General features: G+C 38.4%; 1 protein-coding gene across 1 annotated transcript in view; it reads left to right on the top strand.

The window, feature by feature from the left end:
- Nucleotides 1–20,979, top strand: part of SUGCT (succinyl-CoA:glutarate-CoA transferase) — a 323,796-nt gene that overhangs the window by 8,452 nt on the left and 294,365 nt on the right. The window contains exon 7 of the mRNA XM_053997992.1: nt 3,326–3,446. Within this exon, the coding sequence (XP_053853967.1) occupies nt 3,326–3,446 (121 nt within the window). The remainder of the gene's footprint in view (nt 1–3,325; nt 3,447–20,979) is intronic.

The raw sequence follows: 20,979 nt of genomic DNA, 5'->3' as shown, positions 1-20,979 counted from the left end.
GTGCAAAGGGAAGTTATTTATAACAGGCTTTTGTTTTCAGTTGTCTTCTGCTATCATCAGGACAGACGTGTATAAAATTGGACATTGTTCTGCATTGTATTTGTTACTATGACAAGAAGTATCCATGTCTTTAAAGTAGCTGATGAAAAGTATAAATTGAAGTTTGTGACACTGCTTACTCATACATAAGTATCAGTTGTGCCACCAGTGTAAAAGCTACAAAGAAATGTAATAAGGTTCTAATTTTTTTTTACTTTTATTAAGCAAGGTAACATTGTTAGAATAGGTTTTATTTCTCACATATATTTTGTATGGTTGGAAGAGGGCAGTTCTCCATTTAGAATCATGTTAGAAAAACAGGAGTAGAGAGTCTTCAGGTATATGACAAAAGCACAGACTTGACAATTAGTAGTATCAAGTGAGCTGAAGAAATCTATTAATAAGGAGTCCTGGCTGCTTTTCATCCTTTGACACAACACTATGAAATATTTTTCCAAGGATCTATTCTTTCATACATGATTACTTGATTTCCACAAAATTATTCCTGTGACTTCTTTATTTCTTTCTATGTCACTTGTAGTCCTTTCTTCCCTTCTAGTGTTTTTGGCTGGCTGTTAATTTGCATTCCAAATATTTGTCTGTCTTCCTGAATAAAAATTATTTTTTGTCTTCAGTGATTGTATATGTGCCAGTGCCATGCTCTGATATCTTTTTGTAGTATCTCTTTAGAACATTATTTATTGGTTATTGTCAGAAACTCATTTTAAGAACCTTGGGTATACTTCTCTCCTGTGAATTATTTAGCCTAAACTAATGAACTTTTAATTTTTTTTATTAATGAAGAACTTGGGACTTTAATTGGCTGGGAGTTGATGGCACTTCTTCTCTTCCACTGTTTTTAGCTGAAAGGTTAATACATCCTGTGCATTGCTCTCTTACTTGATGAAGCAAGCTACTCACATATATATAGATGTATTTGTTTATATGTATGTATTATGCAGATTCTTCTCTGTAGAATTCCTGTAAAAACCAAAGCACACAAAACACAAAAAAATCCCCAAACAAACAACAAACAAAAAAAACCCACCAACCAAAACTTCCAAAAGGTATGCATGGTTTCCTTTATAAAGTTAGTAGCATCATTCTTTGTTATTCAACTTAATGACTACTTTGGCATGAACTGTGCTGTGCTGTTCATTATTTCCTGAGGCATAGACGTTGAGCCTATCAGTGTCTTCTCTGGAATAGGTAGTACTCCAAGTCAGGTCTGTGTTGTATTGCTTTGTTAGTAGGTGTTAAAATACAAGTGATGTTTAGAGGACTTTTAGGGCATGAAGTATGAAATTTTAGTTGACAATGGACTTAAAACCCCATTGAGACTGAAAATCTCTGTGCATTTTAAGAACATAGTTTGTTTTGATGCCTTGAGAGGCTGCCTAGAACAGAGGCTAGACAGTGTTAAAGGAATAAAGTAGGTATTTATTAAAAAGGCCTTCAAAGGATACACCTTGGGCAGTACAAGAGCCCGGCCGTGGCTACACCCAAGATGGATGACAGGTCACACATTTTCACACTTTTATGTTTTGGTCCATTTACATATTGGGGTTGATTATCCAATTACAGCTTCAGGTTATGAAGTACCATACTCCCAGTTTGTTCTCCTCAATTCACTCTTTGTAGTTTTTGTGCCTGAAGCTGCAAGAACATTGGTTCTCTGGCTGGAAAAGGATTGTTTTGTCTAACTAAACTGTGAAGAGAACTTGCTAACACTTTATATGACGTTCAGAGTTATATACTAATGCAGTACAGAATCTGGAAAATATAAAAGCTAAAATTTAAGGTATCAATTTGGATCAGACTATGTATCCAGTTTTCCACAATGGTGGAATTGTTGGTTCAGTGAGCATCAGAGCTACATGTAGACTGCCACCTTTATACATTAAAAACTATTTCCAATGAAAACTTTAGATGCAGAGCTGGCACAGCACCTGTAATGAGTCTTGAAAACTCCTTTCTCTGAGAGCATATATCCTGCTAAACTGGGTCCAAGTCATTATGGTTTTCATGTTGCAATACTGTATGTCATGCTTTCTTCCTCAGTGGCTTGTGGCATCCAAACACTCAAATTTTCATAGATTATAAAATCACAGTAAAAGCAATACGCAAGTTGTAACCAATTTCATCTCTTGAATCATCTAGGCTAAAGCTGTAGCATCACTATTTTGTAAAGTATTTATGTATGAACTGTGATGGATTTAAATAGAAAATAAAACCTCCTTAACTTGATCTTTCAAAAATGCATTGTGATTTCTGTTACGATGACACTAGCTTATAGGAGCTTGTTTAACACACTGTATATTTAATTACACAGTGACATGGCAGTTTCAGAGACTGTGACTCCTTGGTTGGCTGCAAATAGCATTAAGCAATTAATGTACCAGTTATGCTTAAAAATGGGTGCACAAACATGTGTACCTGTCGGGGAACATTTCTTAAGTTCCTGTGCACTCACACATACCCCACACAATTTACCAGGCAGAAAGCTTACAAGTCCCTCAAGGCATACATCTGTCTTTTAACATGTAGTTCTCATGCTTCAGGAGTCAACTTGTGTTAGTCTTAGTGAAATTTGCACATGTATATCTGCTTATAATTTTTATAAGAGAGGATGGAATTTAAAGCAAATCAAAGTTATATGTTAATCTCAACATCAATAGATTTTTGGACTGGGTCATTCATTTGAAAGCAATGAAAAAAGTCATGCTGCAGAACTTGACAGCACTATTGTATTTAATGTGACTTTAAGATCTTAATTTTAATTTTTTAATTTTTAGTGTTGTTAGGATCCCTATTCTACTTCTACATATAAGAAGTTGGATATATGGCCTTGTTATAGTAATTCTAATCAGTGACTTTAATATGAAAAATAATTTTAAAAATATTTCTGTTATGGAGAAAACATGAATAATGGAGATATGTCACTTCACTTTTCTTAAGAAAAAGGGGGTAGAAAGAATTTATGTCAAGATTGTCCTGTAAACTGTTGTCAAGCCTCAGGAAATTGATGTGATACTGATAATATCACAGTTTTGTCTAATCACTCTAGGATTTTGACAGTCTTCTTTCTAGATATGCAGCATCTCTAATATGTAGTTTGCAGAAATGCACAATCTGACAGGCAAAAAAGTATCTCTATAGGCTTTTCTTTTATCAGGAAGACCAGAGCCATTTTGATTAGCAAGATTTTAAAATTAAGTTACATAGGAATTTATTTGACTTTTGTGAGCTAATTAACAGATTTTACTCGTCCTTTTCTTTTCTAAAGCTTGCAGCAGCATCTGATGTTTTTGTGGAAAACTTTGTCCCTGGGAAGCTGGCTGAAATGGGTCTAGGTTATGAAGACATTAAAAAGATTGCTCCTCACACAGTGTACTGTTCAATAACAGGTATTTTATTTTCAATTCTTTATGTTCATTATTTCCATCAAAGTGTTATAAAAATCAGGTGGCTGTATAGAAGTATGTTACTTTAATGTCAGTTAAGATAAATTGAGAGTTTAAGTGTGTTCAATTCAAAAACAGGTATAGAAAACTTTTGAGGAAGCAACCATGTCAACAGCTTAGTAGCTGTTCAGTGTCATTGCCATACCAGCCTGACATGTTCCTATTGATTTCAAAGGAACCAGGATGGGTTGGCCTCCTTGGATTTTGCTTTAAACTAGCTGAAAACTGAGATTTCTTAATTTCTTTCTTTTTTTTTTTTTTTTTTTTTTTTTTTTTTTTTTGTTTTTTTTTTTTTTTGTTTTGTTTATTCTCCCAGCAGTTTTACTGAATCAATTTACATATTGTGTGTTTTAAATCTGGTAATCTCAGTATTTTTTACTGCCCTGAAGTATCTCTCTTTTCAGAATTGTGCAGTTACCTGTTTATGGAAGCTTTACATGACATTTTTACAGTCTAATTTTTGGTAACTGTAACAGTAGCAGAGTTGTATGTACTTAATAAAAGCAGGGAACAATGAAAAGGAAGGAGACCCACGTATGCTGATATTCATATAAAAATAATTTTAAGTCCGAAAAACTGCTTTAAAAACTTCAACAAAAACCACCCCCCAAAATCTTAATCAAGCACTAAAATAAAAAGTCTAATATTAAAATGCAATTAAATAACAGCAGAAGTTACAGATATTTTTAGACTGTTTTAAAATCTTAGTTACAAATTTGCTCTTCCCTTCAATTTCTGCAGAATAAATGAAGATTGGCTTTTTGGTTACTGGATATGGATGTTATTTAATAGCTTTTCAGTCTTTTGTGGTGTATTTATCATATTTGTGTGGCAAATGTTTGAAAATGTCAAGAGCAGAAAGACAATTATATTCAGGGCTTGCTGAGAATCTTTGTTTAAATACCTATTTAGGTTGGTCAATGGCTAGTTACTACAATGTTTTTCACATTTCCTTGTGCATATAATCTTACAACTAGAATTTGTCAAGTGGATTTGCGTTTCTTGTTTGCTTTTTTGTTTAGTTGCTATACCCATAATGATGAAGCATAATTAAAATTACATCCAAACAATCTGCGTGAGGTACAACACCCTCTCATTTTGTGTCAGATGCTCCAGTCTCTTAATCACCTTTGTGACTCTGTGCTTGCCTCATTAAGTCGATGTCTGCCTTTTACTGGGTAGCCCAGAGCTGGGCACAGGACTACAGATGTGGCCTCAACAGTGCTGAGAAGAGGGGAAGGATCTTCCTCCTTGGCCTGCTTGACACTCTTCTCAGTGCACAGCAAAATACTGTTGTCCTCTGCTACAAGGATGCATACTTTTATGTCTTTTAAGTGTTCCCTCAACCGAGGGTAAGTCTTCCTTGCTGCAGACTTCTCCTCTAGGCTCAGGGACCTAAGACTCCTGAGAGCCATCTTTTTTTTTGGTAAATACTGAGGCAAAAAAGCATTAAATGCATCCATTTCATAGCCTTTGTTTATTTTGCCATAGGTCCATGTCCTCCCTAGTCTTCCTTCTGTTGCTGATTTGCTTGCAGAATCCTTTCATGTTGTCTTTTGTGTCTTTTGCCAAATTCAACTCCAGGTCAGCCTTTGCTTTTCTAACCATATACTTATATGATCAAACAGCACCTCTATACTTCTAGGTCACTTATTTCTGCTTTCACTGATTGGAAGGCAAGTTGAACAAAAATCACATAATCTTGCTGTTTAGAGCTTTGTGTAATGCATAACTTACAGATATGTTCTATAATGGAAAACACATAAGCCTTATTCATAGACTATGGCAACTTGAAGTTTAAAGTGTTTGGGATGTAAGAGCTAAGTGATGTTTGTTAGGCATTCATAAAGCAACTTGAAATCTTAAATTATGGTTGTTTAAGTCTTGGATATTCAACAGGTAATAAGCAATGTCTATTTAAGGGTGATGCATCTTTTAGGAATAAAGACATAAACTCCAGTGCCCTCAAAAAAAATCAGCTCATAAATCCATTGAGTTAAGGCAGGAAATAGCAAAGCCTCAATCTAAGCATATTAAAAGAAGCAACCAGACTAAGACCAAATACACATTTCTGATATGCAGGAAGGCACAATCAGGTAGGAAACTGATTAAAGAAGAATTCCTGATTGATTTTGAAAACCTCTGTGATGTGATTCTAGATATTACAGTGCCTAACTATTTTGTGCTGTGGTTGACTTTGCTGCATTCAAATATGCTTGGGTTTTTTTCTGGTTTTTTTTTTTTTTTTTTTTTTTTTTAATTTTTTTTTTCTTTGATTGATGTTTTTTGTTTTGTGGGGTTTTTTTGTGAAGAGAGATGGGATTAGGTATGAGGCTCTGGGATTGAGTGTCAAGCAAGTGATAGTGAAGGTCTCTCTGGGCCAAGTCAGTCAATCAGACACGTTACAAATACAGCTGTAAAAAGAGAAGGATGGGTGATTGTTGTAGGTAACTCCCTTCTGAGGGGAACTGAGGGCCCTGTATACTGATTGGCCTTGTCCCACAGGGAAATCTGCTGCCTCCTTGGGGCCTAAGTAAGAGATAATTCTAGAAGACTCCTTGGACTGATTCAGCCCTCTGATTATTACCCAATTCTGGGTTTCCAGGTCAGCAGTGACAGTTCCTAGGGCAACCATAAAGGACTTCATGGCATTGGGATGACTGGGTGAAGGGATAAGGGCAGAGATGGTGTTTCCCTCAATGCTTTCAGTAGCAGGGAAGAGTGCTGAAAGAAACAGGAAAGCCCTGATCAACACATGGCTTAAAGGCTGGTGCCATTGGTGCAATTTTGGCTTTTTCCCTCATGGGATAGTTTATCAGCACTAGGCTGGCTGCAGGCAAATGAGGCTTGCCTGTCTAAAAGAATGAAAAGTGATTCTAGGCCTGTGAGTTGGCAGGGATAATTGAGGGGACTTTAAACTTGGTTTGAAGGGGGAAGCAGGTAAGACCAGACCCACTAGAGATAAACTTGAGGTAGCATGCCTGTGTCAGGGGTTAAATTGATAGCCCAGCTAAAGTGCATCTACATCAGTATGGGTAACAAACAGGAGGAGCTGAAGGCCATTGTGCAGCAGGAAAGCTGTGATGTAGTTACCATCAGGGAAATGAAATGGGATGTGGCATGTAAATGGAGTGCTGCAATTCATAGCTACAAGCACTTCAGAAAGGACAAGCAAGGAAGGTGATGGAGTGGCTCTGTACATTAGGAAGTATTTCAACTGTATATAAGGATAATGATGACAAGGTTGAGGATCTGTGGGTAAGAATCAGGGGGAAGGCCAACAACGCAGACATCCTGATAGGAGTTTATTATAGACAACCCAACTGGGATGAAGGGATGGATGAACTATTCTGTAAGGCTCTTGCTGATGTTTCACAATTGCTAGCCCTTGTTCTTGTGGGAGATTAACTTGTAGGATGTCTGCTGGAAACTCAACACAGTGGAGAGGAGGCAGTCTAGAAGGTTTCTCGAGTGTGTGGAAGACAACTTCTTGACACAACTGGTGAGTGAGCTTAGCAAGAGGGGTACCCTGCTAGACCTGCATTTTAGAAACAGAAGGGCTGGTGGGAAATGTGGTGGTCAGATGACATCTTTGGCACAGTGACCAAGACATAATAGAGTATTCAATTCTTGGTGAAGTAAGGAAGGGGTCAACAAAACCTCCACACCTTGGACTTCAGGAAGCTGATCTTTGGCCTGTTCAGGACGCTGGTTCAGAGAGTTCCTTGGGAAAGAGCCCTTAAAAACAAAAGGGGCCAGAAAGGCTGGACATACATTAAGAAGCAAATTGTAAAGGCACAGGAGTAGTTTGTCCCTGCATGCCAGAAAATAACCTGTCAGGGAAGAAGATTTACCTGACTGAATAAGGAGCTTTTGCTGGAACTTAGAGTTAAAAAAAAAAGAGTTCATTACCTTAGGAAGAAGTGGCAGGCAACTCAGAAAGACTACAAGGGTGTTAGGTCACATAGAAAGAAAATTAGAAAGACAAAAGCTCTTCTATAACTCAATCTGGCCACCTCTGTGAAAGATAGTGGAAAGTGCTTTTATAAATACATTAAAAACAGAAGAATGGCCAAGGAAAATTTCCAACTTCTATTGGATGTAAAGAGGAATATTGCAACCAAGGATAAAACTGAGCAGTTAATGCCTCTTTTGCCTCAGTCTTCAATAGAAACATGGGTTATCAACCATCTTCCTGAGCTGGTAGATGGGGTGGGGAGCAGAACAGACTGCCTGTAATCCAGGAGTAATTAGTTTGTGACCTGCTGTGCCACTTAGACACTCACAAGTCCATGGAGCGAGATGGGATTCACCCAAGGGTAGTGAGGGAGCTGGCAGGACAACTCACTAAGCTGCTCTCCATCATTTATCATCAGTCCTGGCTAACCAGAGAGGTCCCAGATCAACAGAGGTTGATCAATGTGGTGGGCATCCACAAGAAGGGCCAGAAGGAGGATTCAGGGAACTGCAGGCCTGTCAGCCTGAGCTTGGTGCCCAGGAAAGTTATGGAACAGATTATCGTGAGTGCATTACATTGTATATGCAGGATAGCCAGGGGATCAGGCCCAGCCAGCCCGGTTTATGAGAGGGAGGTCCTATTTGACCAGCCTGATCTCCTTTTATGACCAGTGCCCACCTAGTGGATGGGGGAAAGGCTGTGGATGTTGCTACAGCAAAGCCTTTGATACTGTCTCCCACAGCATTCTCCTGGAAAAGCTGGCAGCCCATGGCTTGGACTGGTGCATGCTTTGCTGGGTGAAGAACTGGCTAGATGGCTGGACCCACAGCCCACAGTGGTGGTCAGTGGTACCACATCCAATTTGTGGCTACATATAAATGGGGTTCCCCAGGCTTCAGTATTGGGGCCAGTCCTGTTTAATAAGGTTACTGATGTTGTGGACATGGGGATCGGGTGCACCCACAGTAAATTTGAGGACAACACCAAATTAGGAAGTAGTGTTGGTCTACTGGAGGGTAGAAATCTGTAGAGGGTTCTGGCCAGGCTGGATTGATGGGCTGAGGCCAATAGTGTGAGGTTTAGTAAGGTGAAATAACCAGGTTCTTCACTTGGGTTGCAACTATTCCCTGCAGCACTACAGGCTGGGGAAAGAGCAGCTGGAAAGATTCCCAGCAGAAAGGGACCTGAGCATGCTGATTGACAGCAGCTGAACTTGAGCCAGCAGTGTGCCCAGGTAGTCAAGAAGGCCAGTGGCATCCTGGCCTGTACCAAAAATAGTGATTGTCCCTCTATACTCAGCAGTGGCTGGTTCAGCACCTGCTGTCATTTTGTAATTATGGTTACAGTGATAGTAGCCATTACCCTACTATGGATTAGGGTATTTGCCAGATCCTTAAAGTGGTTCAGATGCTGGAGTGCTGCACTCTTTGTGATTGTATTTGTCCTGGTTTAGGGCAAATTTGGGAGAAAACCTCCAAAGGGATTCCTCTAGGAAGCAGAGTCAAGCAGGCCCTCCCCCAACTAGTTCAGGAAAATATTTCCTTGAAGAAAAGTGGAAAAAAGTGTTTCTTTAACAGGCAAAGCATTCACCAGCACAAAAAATGAACAATATTAAACAATAAAACCTCTTGCCAATCTGAAGAAATGACAAACTCAGAAAGTCCCTTTTGTGGGCTGCAGTTTGGCTCACTCAGTCTGTTATCAGTTCCTCCTGTGCTGGAAATTCTGTGGCCCAGGCCCACCTTACAGGTGTAAGCTGCCAGTGCTCTTCTTGGTTTTCAGTCCAGAGCAGATTTAAACAGTTCCAAGAAAAAGAAAAACCCAACTCCAGGGAACTTCTCTGCCTCAGCTAGCTAAAAAGTAACTAAAAGCAAAGGAGAGCTCTGTCCTGCCATCTGTCTGTCCACAGACAACACAGTCCAGGAGCAGGATGCAGGGGAGCAAGTGCAGTTTCTGATAACAAACTCTGTGCTTCTTCTCTCCCCCTTTTGCTCTCAGAACCAGTCTTAAAGGTGCAAGACTTATTATCCAGCATAAACAGAACAGACGACTGGGGATACAAGCATCAAAAAGTCACCCCAGGACATACTGTTTTTGTGAATCCTGTTATATAGGAATTACTGTTTTGTACTGCTTGATGTGAGCCAGATCAGGCTGAGCTGTCTTCAGAATATATCAGATTGGTCCTGTGGCTATGAATGGTTCATATGTGCCATCTGTAATATAACAACACTTGTATGCATTTCATTATTTCTCTTTCTGGTACATAAATTATCATAGAGATATTGTCAGCTTACTTTTCATTTATTATTTACTTTGCCCTCCTTGCTCTAAGCTATGGTATCACCATGAAATCTAATTAATCCAAGTTCTAGTAGTGTATGTTTCTTCTATCCTCCTTTTCTCATCAATTCTGATGGCCAACAAATAAGAACACTAAAAAAAACCAGAGCCATGGCCAAAAGGTCTCCCACTCTTTCAAGTCTTCATTTAAAAGAACAAAAGTTCTTGGTGTTTTAAGAAAGCAACTGTAATTTGTGGATTTTTAAATGTAGAAAAACAAACCTGCTTCTTTTTTTGGTTTTGTCTTTAAAAACAGCTGAAACCTTCTGTGAGAAATTTTGAAAGCATACAAACTTCTCATTCTTATACAACTTAAAATTCAAGATTGAACTCCATTACATAAAATACTTTTTGTTAATGAAACATATATGGAGGTGACTACTTCTGGTGAATTGTCACATATTTAAGCAGGAAAAAAAAAAATCTAGGAGACATATTTCTTAGAAATCAGAAAATATGCTACTTTATAACTTAAACAATATTGAGCCATTTTTCTTTAATACAGGAATAATTTTTGTGGGGAGTTGCCTCTCTAAATTTTGGACAATTGCAAATAGTAAAATTATATACAGTGATAGTAAAATGAAATATAGTGTATTTTTTTCAGTAAGTCCAGGGTCATATGTAGGTGAAAAGTTTAGACATAGGTATGCCAGATGCTGTCTCTTTTATGGCACTTTGCAAGTTGTGATTTGCAAACTGGGTTTCTTATCCAAAGAACTCTGATTGGATCTATACAGCTTCGCAGTGAGTGTTGCAGGGTTTTGAGGCTATCCAGGAGATTTCCCAATGTTCCTGCTGCTTTGAGTACCCTTGAGCTCCAAACTGCCTGTTCTTACTCACAAGCTGGCTTTGCTTGGCTAGAACGAGTTTAAATGTAATATATTTTAATAGTTCTGTGGTTGAGATTGGTTTACGTTCTGGAAAATTGGATGGTTAAAGAAAATCATGTACAGGTCACAAGGGAGTGAATGCTTCTATTATGGTCTGCGTGACACTGTCACTTGGAAAGTCACAGTTTAATTCTGAACAGGAGAGGGCACTGTTTAAAAGGACAACATGGTTTCCAAATCAAAACATTTTTTTTTTTCTTAAAGTCTCTGAAGGTAATATGTTTTCAAAGAATTTTACAGTTTGTTTATGAATGATGAAACATACTCCTCTCAGGTTCTCTACCCTAGCCCTTTGCTCTGCTAATCTACGTGAATTGTGATTATTCTTCTTTTTGTGCAGGTTTTATTTCCTCCTCATTTTCTAGGAAATAATACTTTATATCATATGCAGGTTGCTTTTTATGTTGCTGGTGATATTAAAAAAAAATCTTGTTTTACTATTTTTTGTATTTTTTTTTTCTTAGGATATGTGATGCTTAGTATTCTGCCTTTTAAGGAAATTTTACTCCTGTAAAGACTTATTAGTGTATTTAGGCATGAAAGAAATTGAATACAGAATTACAGAACCACAGAATAGGTAAGGTTGAAAGTGTATCATATGGTCCAACCTCCTGGTTCAAGGAGGGTCATCCTAGAGCACACAGCATAGGATTGTGTCCAGTTGGATCTTGAATATCTCCAGTGAGGGAGACATTACAAGCTCTTCAGGCAATCTGTTCCAGTGCTTGATCACTTGGTGCATCTTCCAGTCCATCAGTCTCTGCCCATTGCCTCTTGTCCTATTCCTTGGCATCACTGAGAAGAACCTGGCTCCATCCTCTTGGCGCCTGCCCTGTTAGATATCAATACACATTAATGAGGTCTCCTCTCAGTTCTCTCTTTTCAAGGCACAACAGGCCCAGCTCTTTCAGCCTGTCCTTGTGAGGGATATGTTCCAGTCCCTTATTCCTCTCTGTTGACCTTCAATGGGCCCACTCCAGGAGCTCCATGTCATTCTTTTGCTGAGGAGCCCAGAACTGGACACAGCACTCCAGATGTGGCCTCACCTGGGCTGAGTAGAAGGGGAGGATCACCTCCACTGACCTGCTGGCAATGCTCTTCCAAATGCACCCAAGGAGACCATTGGCTGCCTTGGCCACAGGGGTTCACTGCTGGCTCATGGACAGCTTGTTGTCCACCAGGACCCACAGGTCCTTCTGTGCAGAGCTGCTTTCCAGCAGTTTGGCCCCCAGCCTGCATGGTGCAGGGGGTTATTCTTCCCCAGGCACAGGACTCTGGAGTTGCCTTTGCTGAATTTCAGGCACTGCTTTCTGCCCATCTCTCAGTCTTCCAGTTCTTCTCTTCCATCTCTCTCAAGGCCCTTTTGAAGACCATTTTGAAGCCCTCTGTGGTATCTGCCACTCCTCTGAGCTTTGTGTCACCAGTGAACTTGCTGAGAAGGCATTTGCCCCTTCATCCGAGTCACCGATGAACAAGTTAAACAATCCTGGGCCCAGTACTGAACCTTGGGGACACCACTTGTGACAGGCCTCCAGCTAGACCCTGTGCTGCTGATCATGACTCTTTGGGATCTGTCATTGTACATAGCTATAATTGTAGAGAACCTGACATGAAAATAGACATAGTTTCAACCAAAAGTAACTGAAGATAAGTTTTTGGAATTGATATTTTTATTAAATTTGTATTACCGTAACAGTTTATATTTCTTGGGGATTTGCAGTCTCTACCCCACAAAACTTAGTCTGATTTGACTCTGAATTGACATACACTTTGACTACACCAAACTGTTTGTTTGTTGGCAACAGTATGTTGCTAAAAAGGGAAAAATTAGGTGGAAAGAGTAACAAAAGTTTTATAGAAGTGTTGTGGGTCACCTGAGTTTTCTATGGGCATGAATCTGGAATTGTTTTATATGTAGCTTTTATTTAATGTATGCAAAGTTGTAAAGATTTATAAATGAACACATTCCAAAAAAGTAAGTAAAACTTCTATGTCTCTTGAGTGATTCTGGTTAACCTATGAGAAGTAAAATAGTTCTTCACTCCACCCATTTACATAACGTTTAGTAACAGCTTAAAAGAACAAGCATTTGGTACTTCCCAGTATCCTGTTTTGTACAGATAATTTGTAGTGGCTTTCCCTGAGAAGATGTAATGTTATAGTTTTGATGCATATGCTACTTTGTCTCTAGTATTTTCTCAACAGGAAAGAAAAGACAACAGCAATGTGTTTTGCTGGGCAAAGGCTAGCCAAAGTGTCCTTCAGATCCTCTAATTTGTGAACTGACTGTGGTAAAATGTGGAATTGCCTGGATTAGGTACAGTTTTTAGACTCCCTCTTACCAAATGTTTCTGGCCCATAAAATTGCACATAAGTTTGAGTGGGTGTGTCTTCATGCCCACTCATTCCCCTGATTATTGATGTTTTTGTGGCTTCTATATAGTTTAAGTCTGGATATAGTTACCTGATAAAAATGGATAGATTACCTGCCAAAAAAATGATAGCTTCAGTTTAAAAAATCATTGAGCAAAATAGTTTCTTGATGGTGTAAATGATTTGTTGATAGCATGCTAGTCAAAAATCAGGTATTCAGAAGCTGACTCGGGCAATGGTTGTAGTTCTAACTAAATAATAGCAGCTATATGAATGGTCTTGAGCATTAATCTGTTCAACAATTTTTAAAATTTGTGACCCAAAGTTGCTAAAAAAGTTCTTTGGCTGTTTTTTGTTTTGTTTTGTTTTGTTTTGTTTTTTTTTTGGTAATTACCAAAAAAAACCACAAACAAACACAAAACCCCAAAAAACCTAGGCACAACAAATTGAGGAGGGAAAGAAAAGAAAAAAAACCAACAACAACAACAAAAAAAACCAACCAAACCAAAAAAAAAACCCAAACAAAAAGGAAGGTAAAAAACTCACCTGCATTGCAAAACATCTGGTTGAGTCAAATAGCCAATTCAAGCAGGATGATATGCAGAATGAATTGGAAATTAGAAGAATTAACTGATAATTACAGTTATCACTGACTTTTAAGTATATTAAAAACAGCAAAAATTTGGAGAATGTGTTAGTTAAGTGTCCTGGTTTGACAAGGAAGTGAGTTTTCTCAGGAAGTTGAGGTCAAACCAATCAGTGGTCAGATTTGGATATTGACCACTGAAGGCATTGGACCACTGAAGGCATTGGACACGCCTCTGAGAACACAGGGGGTTAGAAGCAGAGAACTCCAAGGGGAACTCTCTTTGGCTCTGGTCAGTGAAGAGTGCAGACTCTCCCCTGCACAGCCACAGGCTGAGTGGGGAGGGGAAGCCATGCAGCCTGAGAGAGGTAGGCCAGGGTGTGAAGGGACTGGAACAGGGTCGGCCCCTGCAGATGGAAGGGTGGAGAAACACTGAGATGTCTTTGTTCCCCCCACCACCCCAGAGGGAGAGAGAGTGACAGACAGAGACTGTGCTGGCAGTACGCCGCCAGAGGCAAAAGAGATGTGTGGGGGGGAAAGTGCCCAGCCATGGGAGTTGGAGTTCTGGGAGCCAAGATTTCAGCCATCCTGGGAGCCCAAGACTTTTAAGCCCTTCTTGGACAATGAAAGCTTTGTGAAACATTAATCCTCCTTGATCTGAAAGAGAAGAGAGACGGCCTGGGGCCCAAGATGTTAGAAGAAGATGGGGAAAGAATCCTAGGTGGGAGGAGATGATGGAATGGCCTTGGCTGGACTTTTCTTGTGTAGCCATAGACTGAACCAATGTTGCCTGCAACAGAGACTGCATTTTTAGGGGGATGCAATGGTTGGAGCTAAGAGAGTGACCTGCTGCAGTGATGCCAGGAGAGTGACAGGAGTGGAATGAACAGAGAAAAGTTGAGGAGGGTGTGGTGGTGCCCTCTGTCTCCAGGAAGAAGAAGATATCTGTTCTTGAGACCGTCGGCCCCAGGGGAGGAGAAAATGGGGGGGGACTGTTGTCCCAAGATGAGAAACTGTTGTTCTTTCGTCCTTGGCAAAGCATCCTTAAAAGGAACCCTATGAGCAATCTTGGTCTATGCACAGTGGTGAGAGCACTGTGACATGGAAAGGAGGGTGTCACAATGGCAGATTTTCTCTGGGTGGTGCCATGTGTGACATGAAAACACAAGAGGTGGCAATTGTGTTTCCTGGGGGGTCTATGGTACTCCTCTGACTGAGTATTGATTATCTAAGGGGTGGTAACTTGATTGAGGGTCCAAGTTTTGTCTCACTGTGTTTTGTTGGAAATTGGGTGGGGGGAGGAGGAGTGTTTTGGAGGGTTTTCATTCTGGATTCAGTGTGTGTCTTTTATTGTAGTGGCAGGTTAATAAAGTTTTTTTCCTTTGTTTCTAAGCTCGAGTCTTCTCTGCTCTGTTCCTGATTGCATCTCACAGCACTCATTTGGGGAAGGTGTGTTTTCATGGGGCACTGGCATTGCGTCAGCGTCAAACCATGATGTTAAGGAATTTGGAAAGTGCAAAAATAGATATTGAGTATTGTGGCACCAGTATTCAGTAAAACATGTTCATGGAGTTTTTTCAATAAATGTATTGTTTTCTATTAATGGAAAATAACACATTGTCTGATGTGTAAAAGAGGCATTGTCAGAACAAATTGGGTATTGTGCTTCCAGTAGTTCTTAATGTGTTTTAAGAATAAGGATGGAGGTCTGGAAAATTGTGAACATCATACAGCTCTTAAGTAAACACAAAAGTCACAAGTTTGCAAGCCTTGAACTTCAGTGCTCACAATGATTGAATAAAGCATTTAGAGGGCAGAAATATGAAGCTTCTCCCTGAGCTTGACTTAATAAAAATAGAGCCTTCCAGCACTGGAAAAGAAAATTAAACTTCTCTAATCTGTTAATTTTTACTTCATGCAGTTGGAAGATCTGCCTTTTTTTTTTTTTTTTTTTTTTTTTGATAGCTTGAAGTTATCTGTGTGGGCAGTTAAGAGAGGGTCCAGAGATAAAATAGTCTGAGACCATTTTTTGACAAGTTAACTAGCAGATACACAATTTTTTTTAAAGACAATGCAATTGGTTGTCTATATAAGGATAATAAAACTTGTGCTATGTATTTTGACTGTAATAAAGTTTTTGACACTTTTGAGTAATTCTTTCATAGAAAAGCTAGGAAAATATGATGTACAAGAAATAAAAAAACTTGGTTCCAGAGGATCAGAAGCAGTCTTATAGCTTACTATAGGTACTTCATGACAATGGAAGAAAATGCTTCAGAGCTGATGTTGCTGGATTTTTTTTTTTTTGTTGTTTTGTTTAATATAGGTGATGGATTGCAATGTGGATGAGCCCAAAATTCTGATGCCATCATGTGCTACTGGGGCTTGTGGGATTTAGATTTGAGAGGCAGGAAGAACCTGGAGGTGATTTACAAGTAGAAGGCATCACTTCCCTTACAGACTTATACTGTCCTTTAGAACTTTTCCTGGGGGTCTGGCTAACTCTCAGAAGAGTCATGGAGGACTGGCCTCTGCTCAGTTCTTGTTACTGAAGCCTCAAACTGGAACCCTTCCTAACAATTTCTGTTTCAACACAGCACAGTCATATGATGAAGTCCTAATGTAAAAGGTCCATTTTTAGTGGCCTGAGAGCTCTATGCAGCTCTGAAAGCCCACAAAGCTGAAAGGAGTCAACTTACACATCAGGACTAAAATTAAAGATTACCTTGACCAAATTGTTTACATAAATAAAAGAGGAAGGGTAGAATTAAAGATTGGAATAAATACAATGTACTGTGCTTAATCAAAAATAATCAAGTAATTTTAATATAGTATGGGGAGCACTGGGTTAGAAGAGGGTTCTTAGAAGACTTGGTTGTAAGGATGGGGAATGATCAAAGTTGAACATGAGTCAGTGATGATATCATTAGATGAAGGACTAGTGTCATACTGGATTGGATAAAGATGAATATGGCCTTAAGGACTGCTCCTCTACCCTACTCCACATTGGTAAGGTTGTAAGGTGAAGTCCACTTCTGGGTATCACATTTCAAAAACTGTGGAAAATGGAAGAGAGTTGAGAGAAGAACAATCTATAAGTAAAAAACATTGTGTATGAAAGGTAGCTTGGAACGTCAGGTTTTTTCTTAAAAGAAATGCTGCTGTGATCAGAAGGAAGTACTGTGGTTGGCCATCTAACCATCTCTTCCTAAAGTGTTCTGTACATTTGCACACAGCAGTTCTGAAATGAAGATTGTGATAGTATGTGAAAGCATCAAAAACCTTTGCTTATTGCATAGAATTAGCCAAAATGCCACTTGGAATTCAAACAATGAGTGTGTTAATAAAAGAAAATCTCAAGAAAAAATGTTGGGAGATAGTAATTAAAATAAGTTGGAGAAGTGGATTATCTCTGTTTTCAGAGATTTAAGTAATTAGGACTACATATACAGTGTACAAAATAAAAAAATTATATGGATATTGAATACTTTGGTGCTTTTCTGCACTGTACCAATATGCTGCTTTGTAATTCTCAATGTAAACTGCATATTTGTGCAGATTGGTATCTGGTCCCTTGTACAGCAAAGAACCACCTTTATGGCATACAGGAGCTCTAACAATTTATTATACATCTCATGTGTAATTACTCTGATTCCTGAGGTGGCCATCAATATACGATCAAATGGACTGAGTCTTTTCGGATTGTATTAATTCTAAATATGAATTTCTGAAAGAATTGGGAACAGTTTAAACTTATATAGCATAAGTGTTAATTATTGTAAAGACATAACCTCACAAGGAAGTTAATTCTTGACTGAAAGTTTGCATGATGTAAATCAAAGCCAAGGAGCCAGTTCTTGCAGGCATTAGGAAGATTTGCTGGCAGTAGGAAGGTTTTTCAAGCTATTACTCCTTTCTTCCCACCTTCACCATATGAATAAAGCCACTAAAGAAAATGATGAGACAATTTTAATCTATTTGTATTATACAGCGTTCACAAGCAGAATTTCAACAATTTAATATTTTTAAAAAACTTAATGTGGAAGAGGTAGTATTATCTCATAATTTCAAGATATCTGATTTCTTTCTAAAAGAAAGACATCTAAACAGATTTGTGCCTTAGCCCAAAAAACTAAATCCTATGCCATTTGAGTATTTAAGTTGTGTCAATTTTTCCTTTTGGCTGAGCTAGAAAAGTTCTGTGTGAAGCAGCAAAATGATTGCTTATGTGTGAAAATTAATTGTCAGAATGCATATATTGAAATACTACTTCAGTGATGTCCAAAAAGTACTTTTTCTCTAAAACTTAGAAAAAAAAAGAAGTAACTTGGTCCTGTGAATGAAGAAAGAGTTCTTGTTTCTAAGACAGGAATCAGTTGCCACAGCAGTGCATGGGTGTATCAGTGATGGTTTTAGATGGTACATAGTTCTGCTGGGTAAATTCCCTGAGAGAACTACTTTGATCTGTTCATGTAGGTTCTTTCCTTTACGAAAGGGAACTTTTGAGGCCAGTCAGAGTACATTTAGATCATTTAATTGTGTTGTGTAGAAACAAAAACAAGAGCTCTCTCTAAACCAGCATGGTAAATTAGAACTCAAGTATTATAGCTGCATTACTTTTGTGGCCAAACTAATTGAGCTATTGATCATGGTGTAGCAATATGTAGCGTTGATTCACTCACCGTACTTTTTTAGGATCAAAAGATAATTTGTGTACCTGCAAAACTTTAGGAAGGAAATTCTGGAAATAGATGTCCATTGATCTAAAGTGAGGCAGCACTATAGCTGATGCTTCTGAAAATGTTTTAAGTATCATGTTTTAAGGACTTGCTTCATTTGAGCAGTACATGTTCAGATAGTTTTGTGCCTCTCCTTTATTCTGTCTTGTAGAAGGTAACCTGTGCAGTCCCAAACCTCTTTGTGCTTGGTACGAGACCCATTCCAAAACAGTCTGATGCCTAAGAATTGGCCCTTTGTGGCCCTTTTTTCTTCTGAGGGTAATGTACTCAGTATATGGAGTATAAATTGCAATCCTAAACACATGACATTTAATTATTGTAAATGTTATATATATATAAAATAAAGCAAATATTGTTATAGCCTTCCACAGTTGACTGCTGTATTCAGAATTAAATGAGGACGACCAATGAGAGCTTTTAATTTCTGTTCTTAGCTCATGGTGCCAATTATTATTCTACAGAAACACAGCCACAAAATCAGAGTGTACCTTCTGATGGTGTATAAAAATTTTGATCCTAATTTCTGCTGCTTCTTCTTTTTGAAGATCTCCTAAATCTTTACAGCTGTTTTGTATCAAAGGTGATCCATCTGCAAGGAGGCATTTACCTCATGCTTCTCTAGACAAAAACGAAAAGCATTAAATAGGTCTATTAGACCCAGGATTATTTTTTTCTCTTTACTGAGATTAGAAATGTATTTGGTGGGGTTTTTTTTTAATTAAAAAATTGTTTATTTTGTGTTGATATCTACTTTTACTGAAAAAAAATCCTAACGATTGTGATGAAGACTGGGAAACAATGACTTCACTGCTGATCAGACTTTCAAACAGGTGACAGATGACGGGACTACTTTGAATTACTTCTGCTTCTATTGTTCACATATTTTTAATAGTTCTTTTTAAGAACCACGTGTTCAAGAAGCTTGATTCATAGGATTTGAATTTTTTGGGACTGTGTGTTAAAAGTATTGTAATGTTTTTCAAAATACTCAGTTTTCTTTTTGGTTTAGTTTTTTGCTTATGTTATGATTAGGTAAGTTTGAAGTGCCTGCCTACCTAAAGTGCCTGAAAATTGCAAAGGTTTTCTGTATATTTTACTCCTAAGCAGGGAATTTTTTATTAACTTTATCTACTTAATCAGGAAGACTATCAGCTGTAAACTGTTGGAACCTGGATAGTACTCCAGAATAATATTAGGCTTAGCCTCTTCATCTTGTCATCTCTCTTTCTCTGTTTCTGGAGACAGAATATGCATCTAGCCGGTCTTTTTTTCTCCATTTGTTTTCATATTTCCATGGTGCTCTATGCTTAAACCTGTTTAAATATGCTTTTACAGCCCCTTTGGACAACATGAGTTGCCAAGAGGTTGCATAGTAAAACGTGAACAAGCAAGATTTGACTGAGGTGTGTTGCAGAGCAACTAAGCTTTGTAGCTCTTGATTGGAGGAGAAACAAAATGAACTTGAATTTGGAGTGTTTATGCTTTTCTAATGGTAATGGCAACGGTGTTTTGTAACCTGTACCATACACAAAAATGTGTATTCAAATCTAGAGTGACTGAAATATAAGTACTACAAAGCTGGATTTTTGGATGTTTTACCAAACTTCAAATATTTCCTTCTATAGGATTAATGTAGTTATGCTGTATCATGATGCAGAACCAAAGGTTAGTTTTCCTACTTAAAGCACATTCTTGTTGCTGGTGGGTTTGTATACTGCTTGCAAAATTAGCATAGACCAAAACAAATATGTTCAAAAGAAGATTATATAAAATTCAGCTGGTTGACAAACTTTTTGGAACTGAGCAATAGGCTGTTTTCTATGCAACAGACTTCTGTCAGCACAGCTGTGCTGGACAGGATTGTGAAGAGGTGCTAACATTGACTGGTTTAATTGTTTTGGCAGAAGCCATAAGCAAATATGTTACTATATTGACAAAACTTTTCTTTTGCTGGTAAAATTGTTCTTCTTGGAGATGTTTCTCTGTAAATGGTTTCGCATTCTAGTACAATTTGTTCTGGAAAGCTGCATTTGTCCTGTATTTGCAGGGTTTTGCCAGTACTTCAAAAGTAATAAAGGGCTCTGGCATTGACACCGACCAAACTTTTGAAATGTATCAGTAAAACAAGCAAGTATGAAAAGGGTAGAGACTGAGAGGTGGCAAATTGAAAAAGGGTTACTGAGAAATATGTGGGAGCTGACAGAATCTCTTTTCTGTTGGTTGGATTGATATCCTTGCAGGATTCAGATCTGCTGCACATCTTCAGGAAGGTGAGCGTTTCAGCTGAGTGACACTAAGTATTCGACTTTTTGCTGCTTCTGTTATCAACACACCACCAGCAGCTAGAGTGCATTAACTTTTTTTTCCCCTGTAAATTATTGAGCTGCCATTTGGCATCCTAGCAGGAGGGCTTAGCTGTTTTTTGCACTATTATTTTTTTCAGTCACACATAGCCTGAATGTCCAAAATACTGTGAGTTTAGGAACAAGAAACAGTTGAAAATGAGTGCTTTTCTGAAACACTGTGTTCCCATTCTTTGTTCAGTATGAACCATATAAAAAGTTTAATGAACCAGTCATAATTC

This window comes from Vidua macroura, chromosome 1, assembly GCF_024509145.1.
Source record: "Vidua macroura isolate BioBank_ID:100142 chromosome 1, ASM2450914v1, whole genome shotgun sequence".
In the NCBI taxonomy this organism is placed as follows: Eukaryota; Metazoa; Chordata; class Aves; order Passeriformes; family Viduidae; genus Vidua; species Vidua macroura.
The sequence above is the reverse complement of the archived record's forward strand: the minus strand, read 5'-3'. Positions and strand labels throughout refer to the sequence as shown.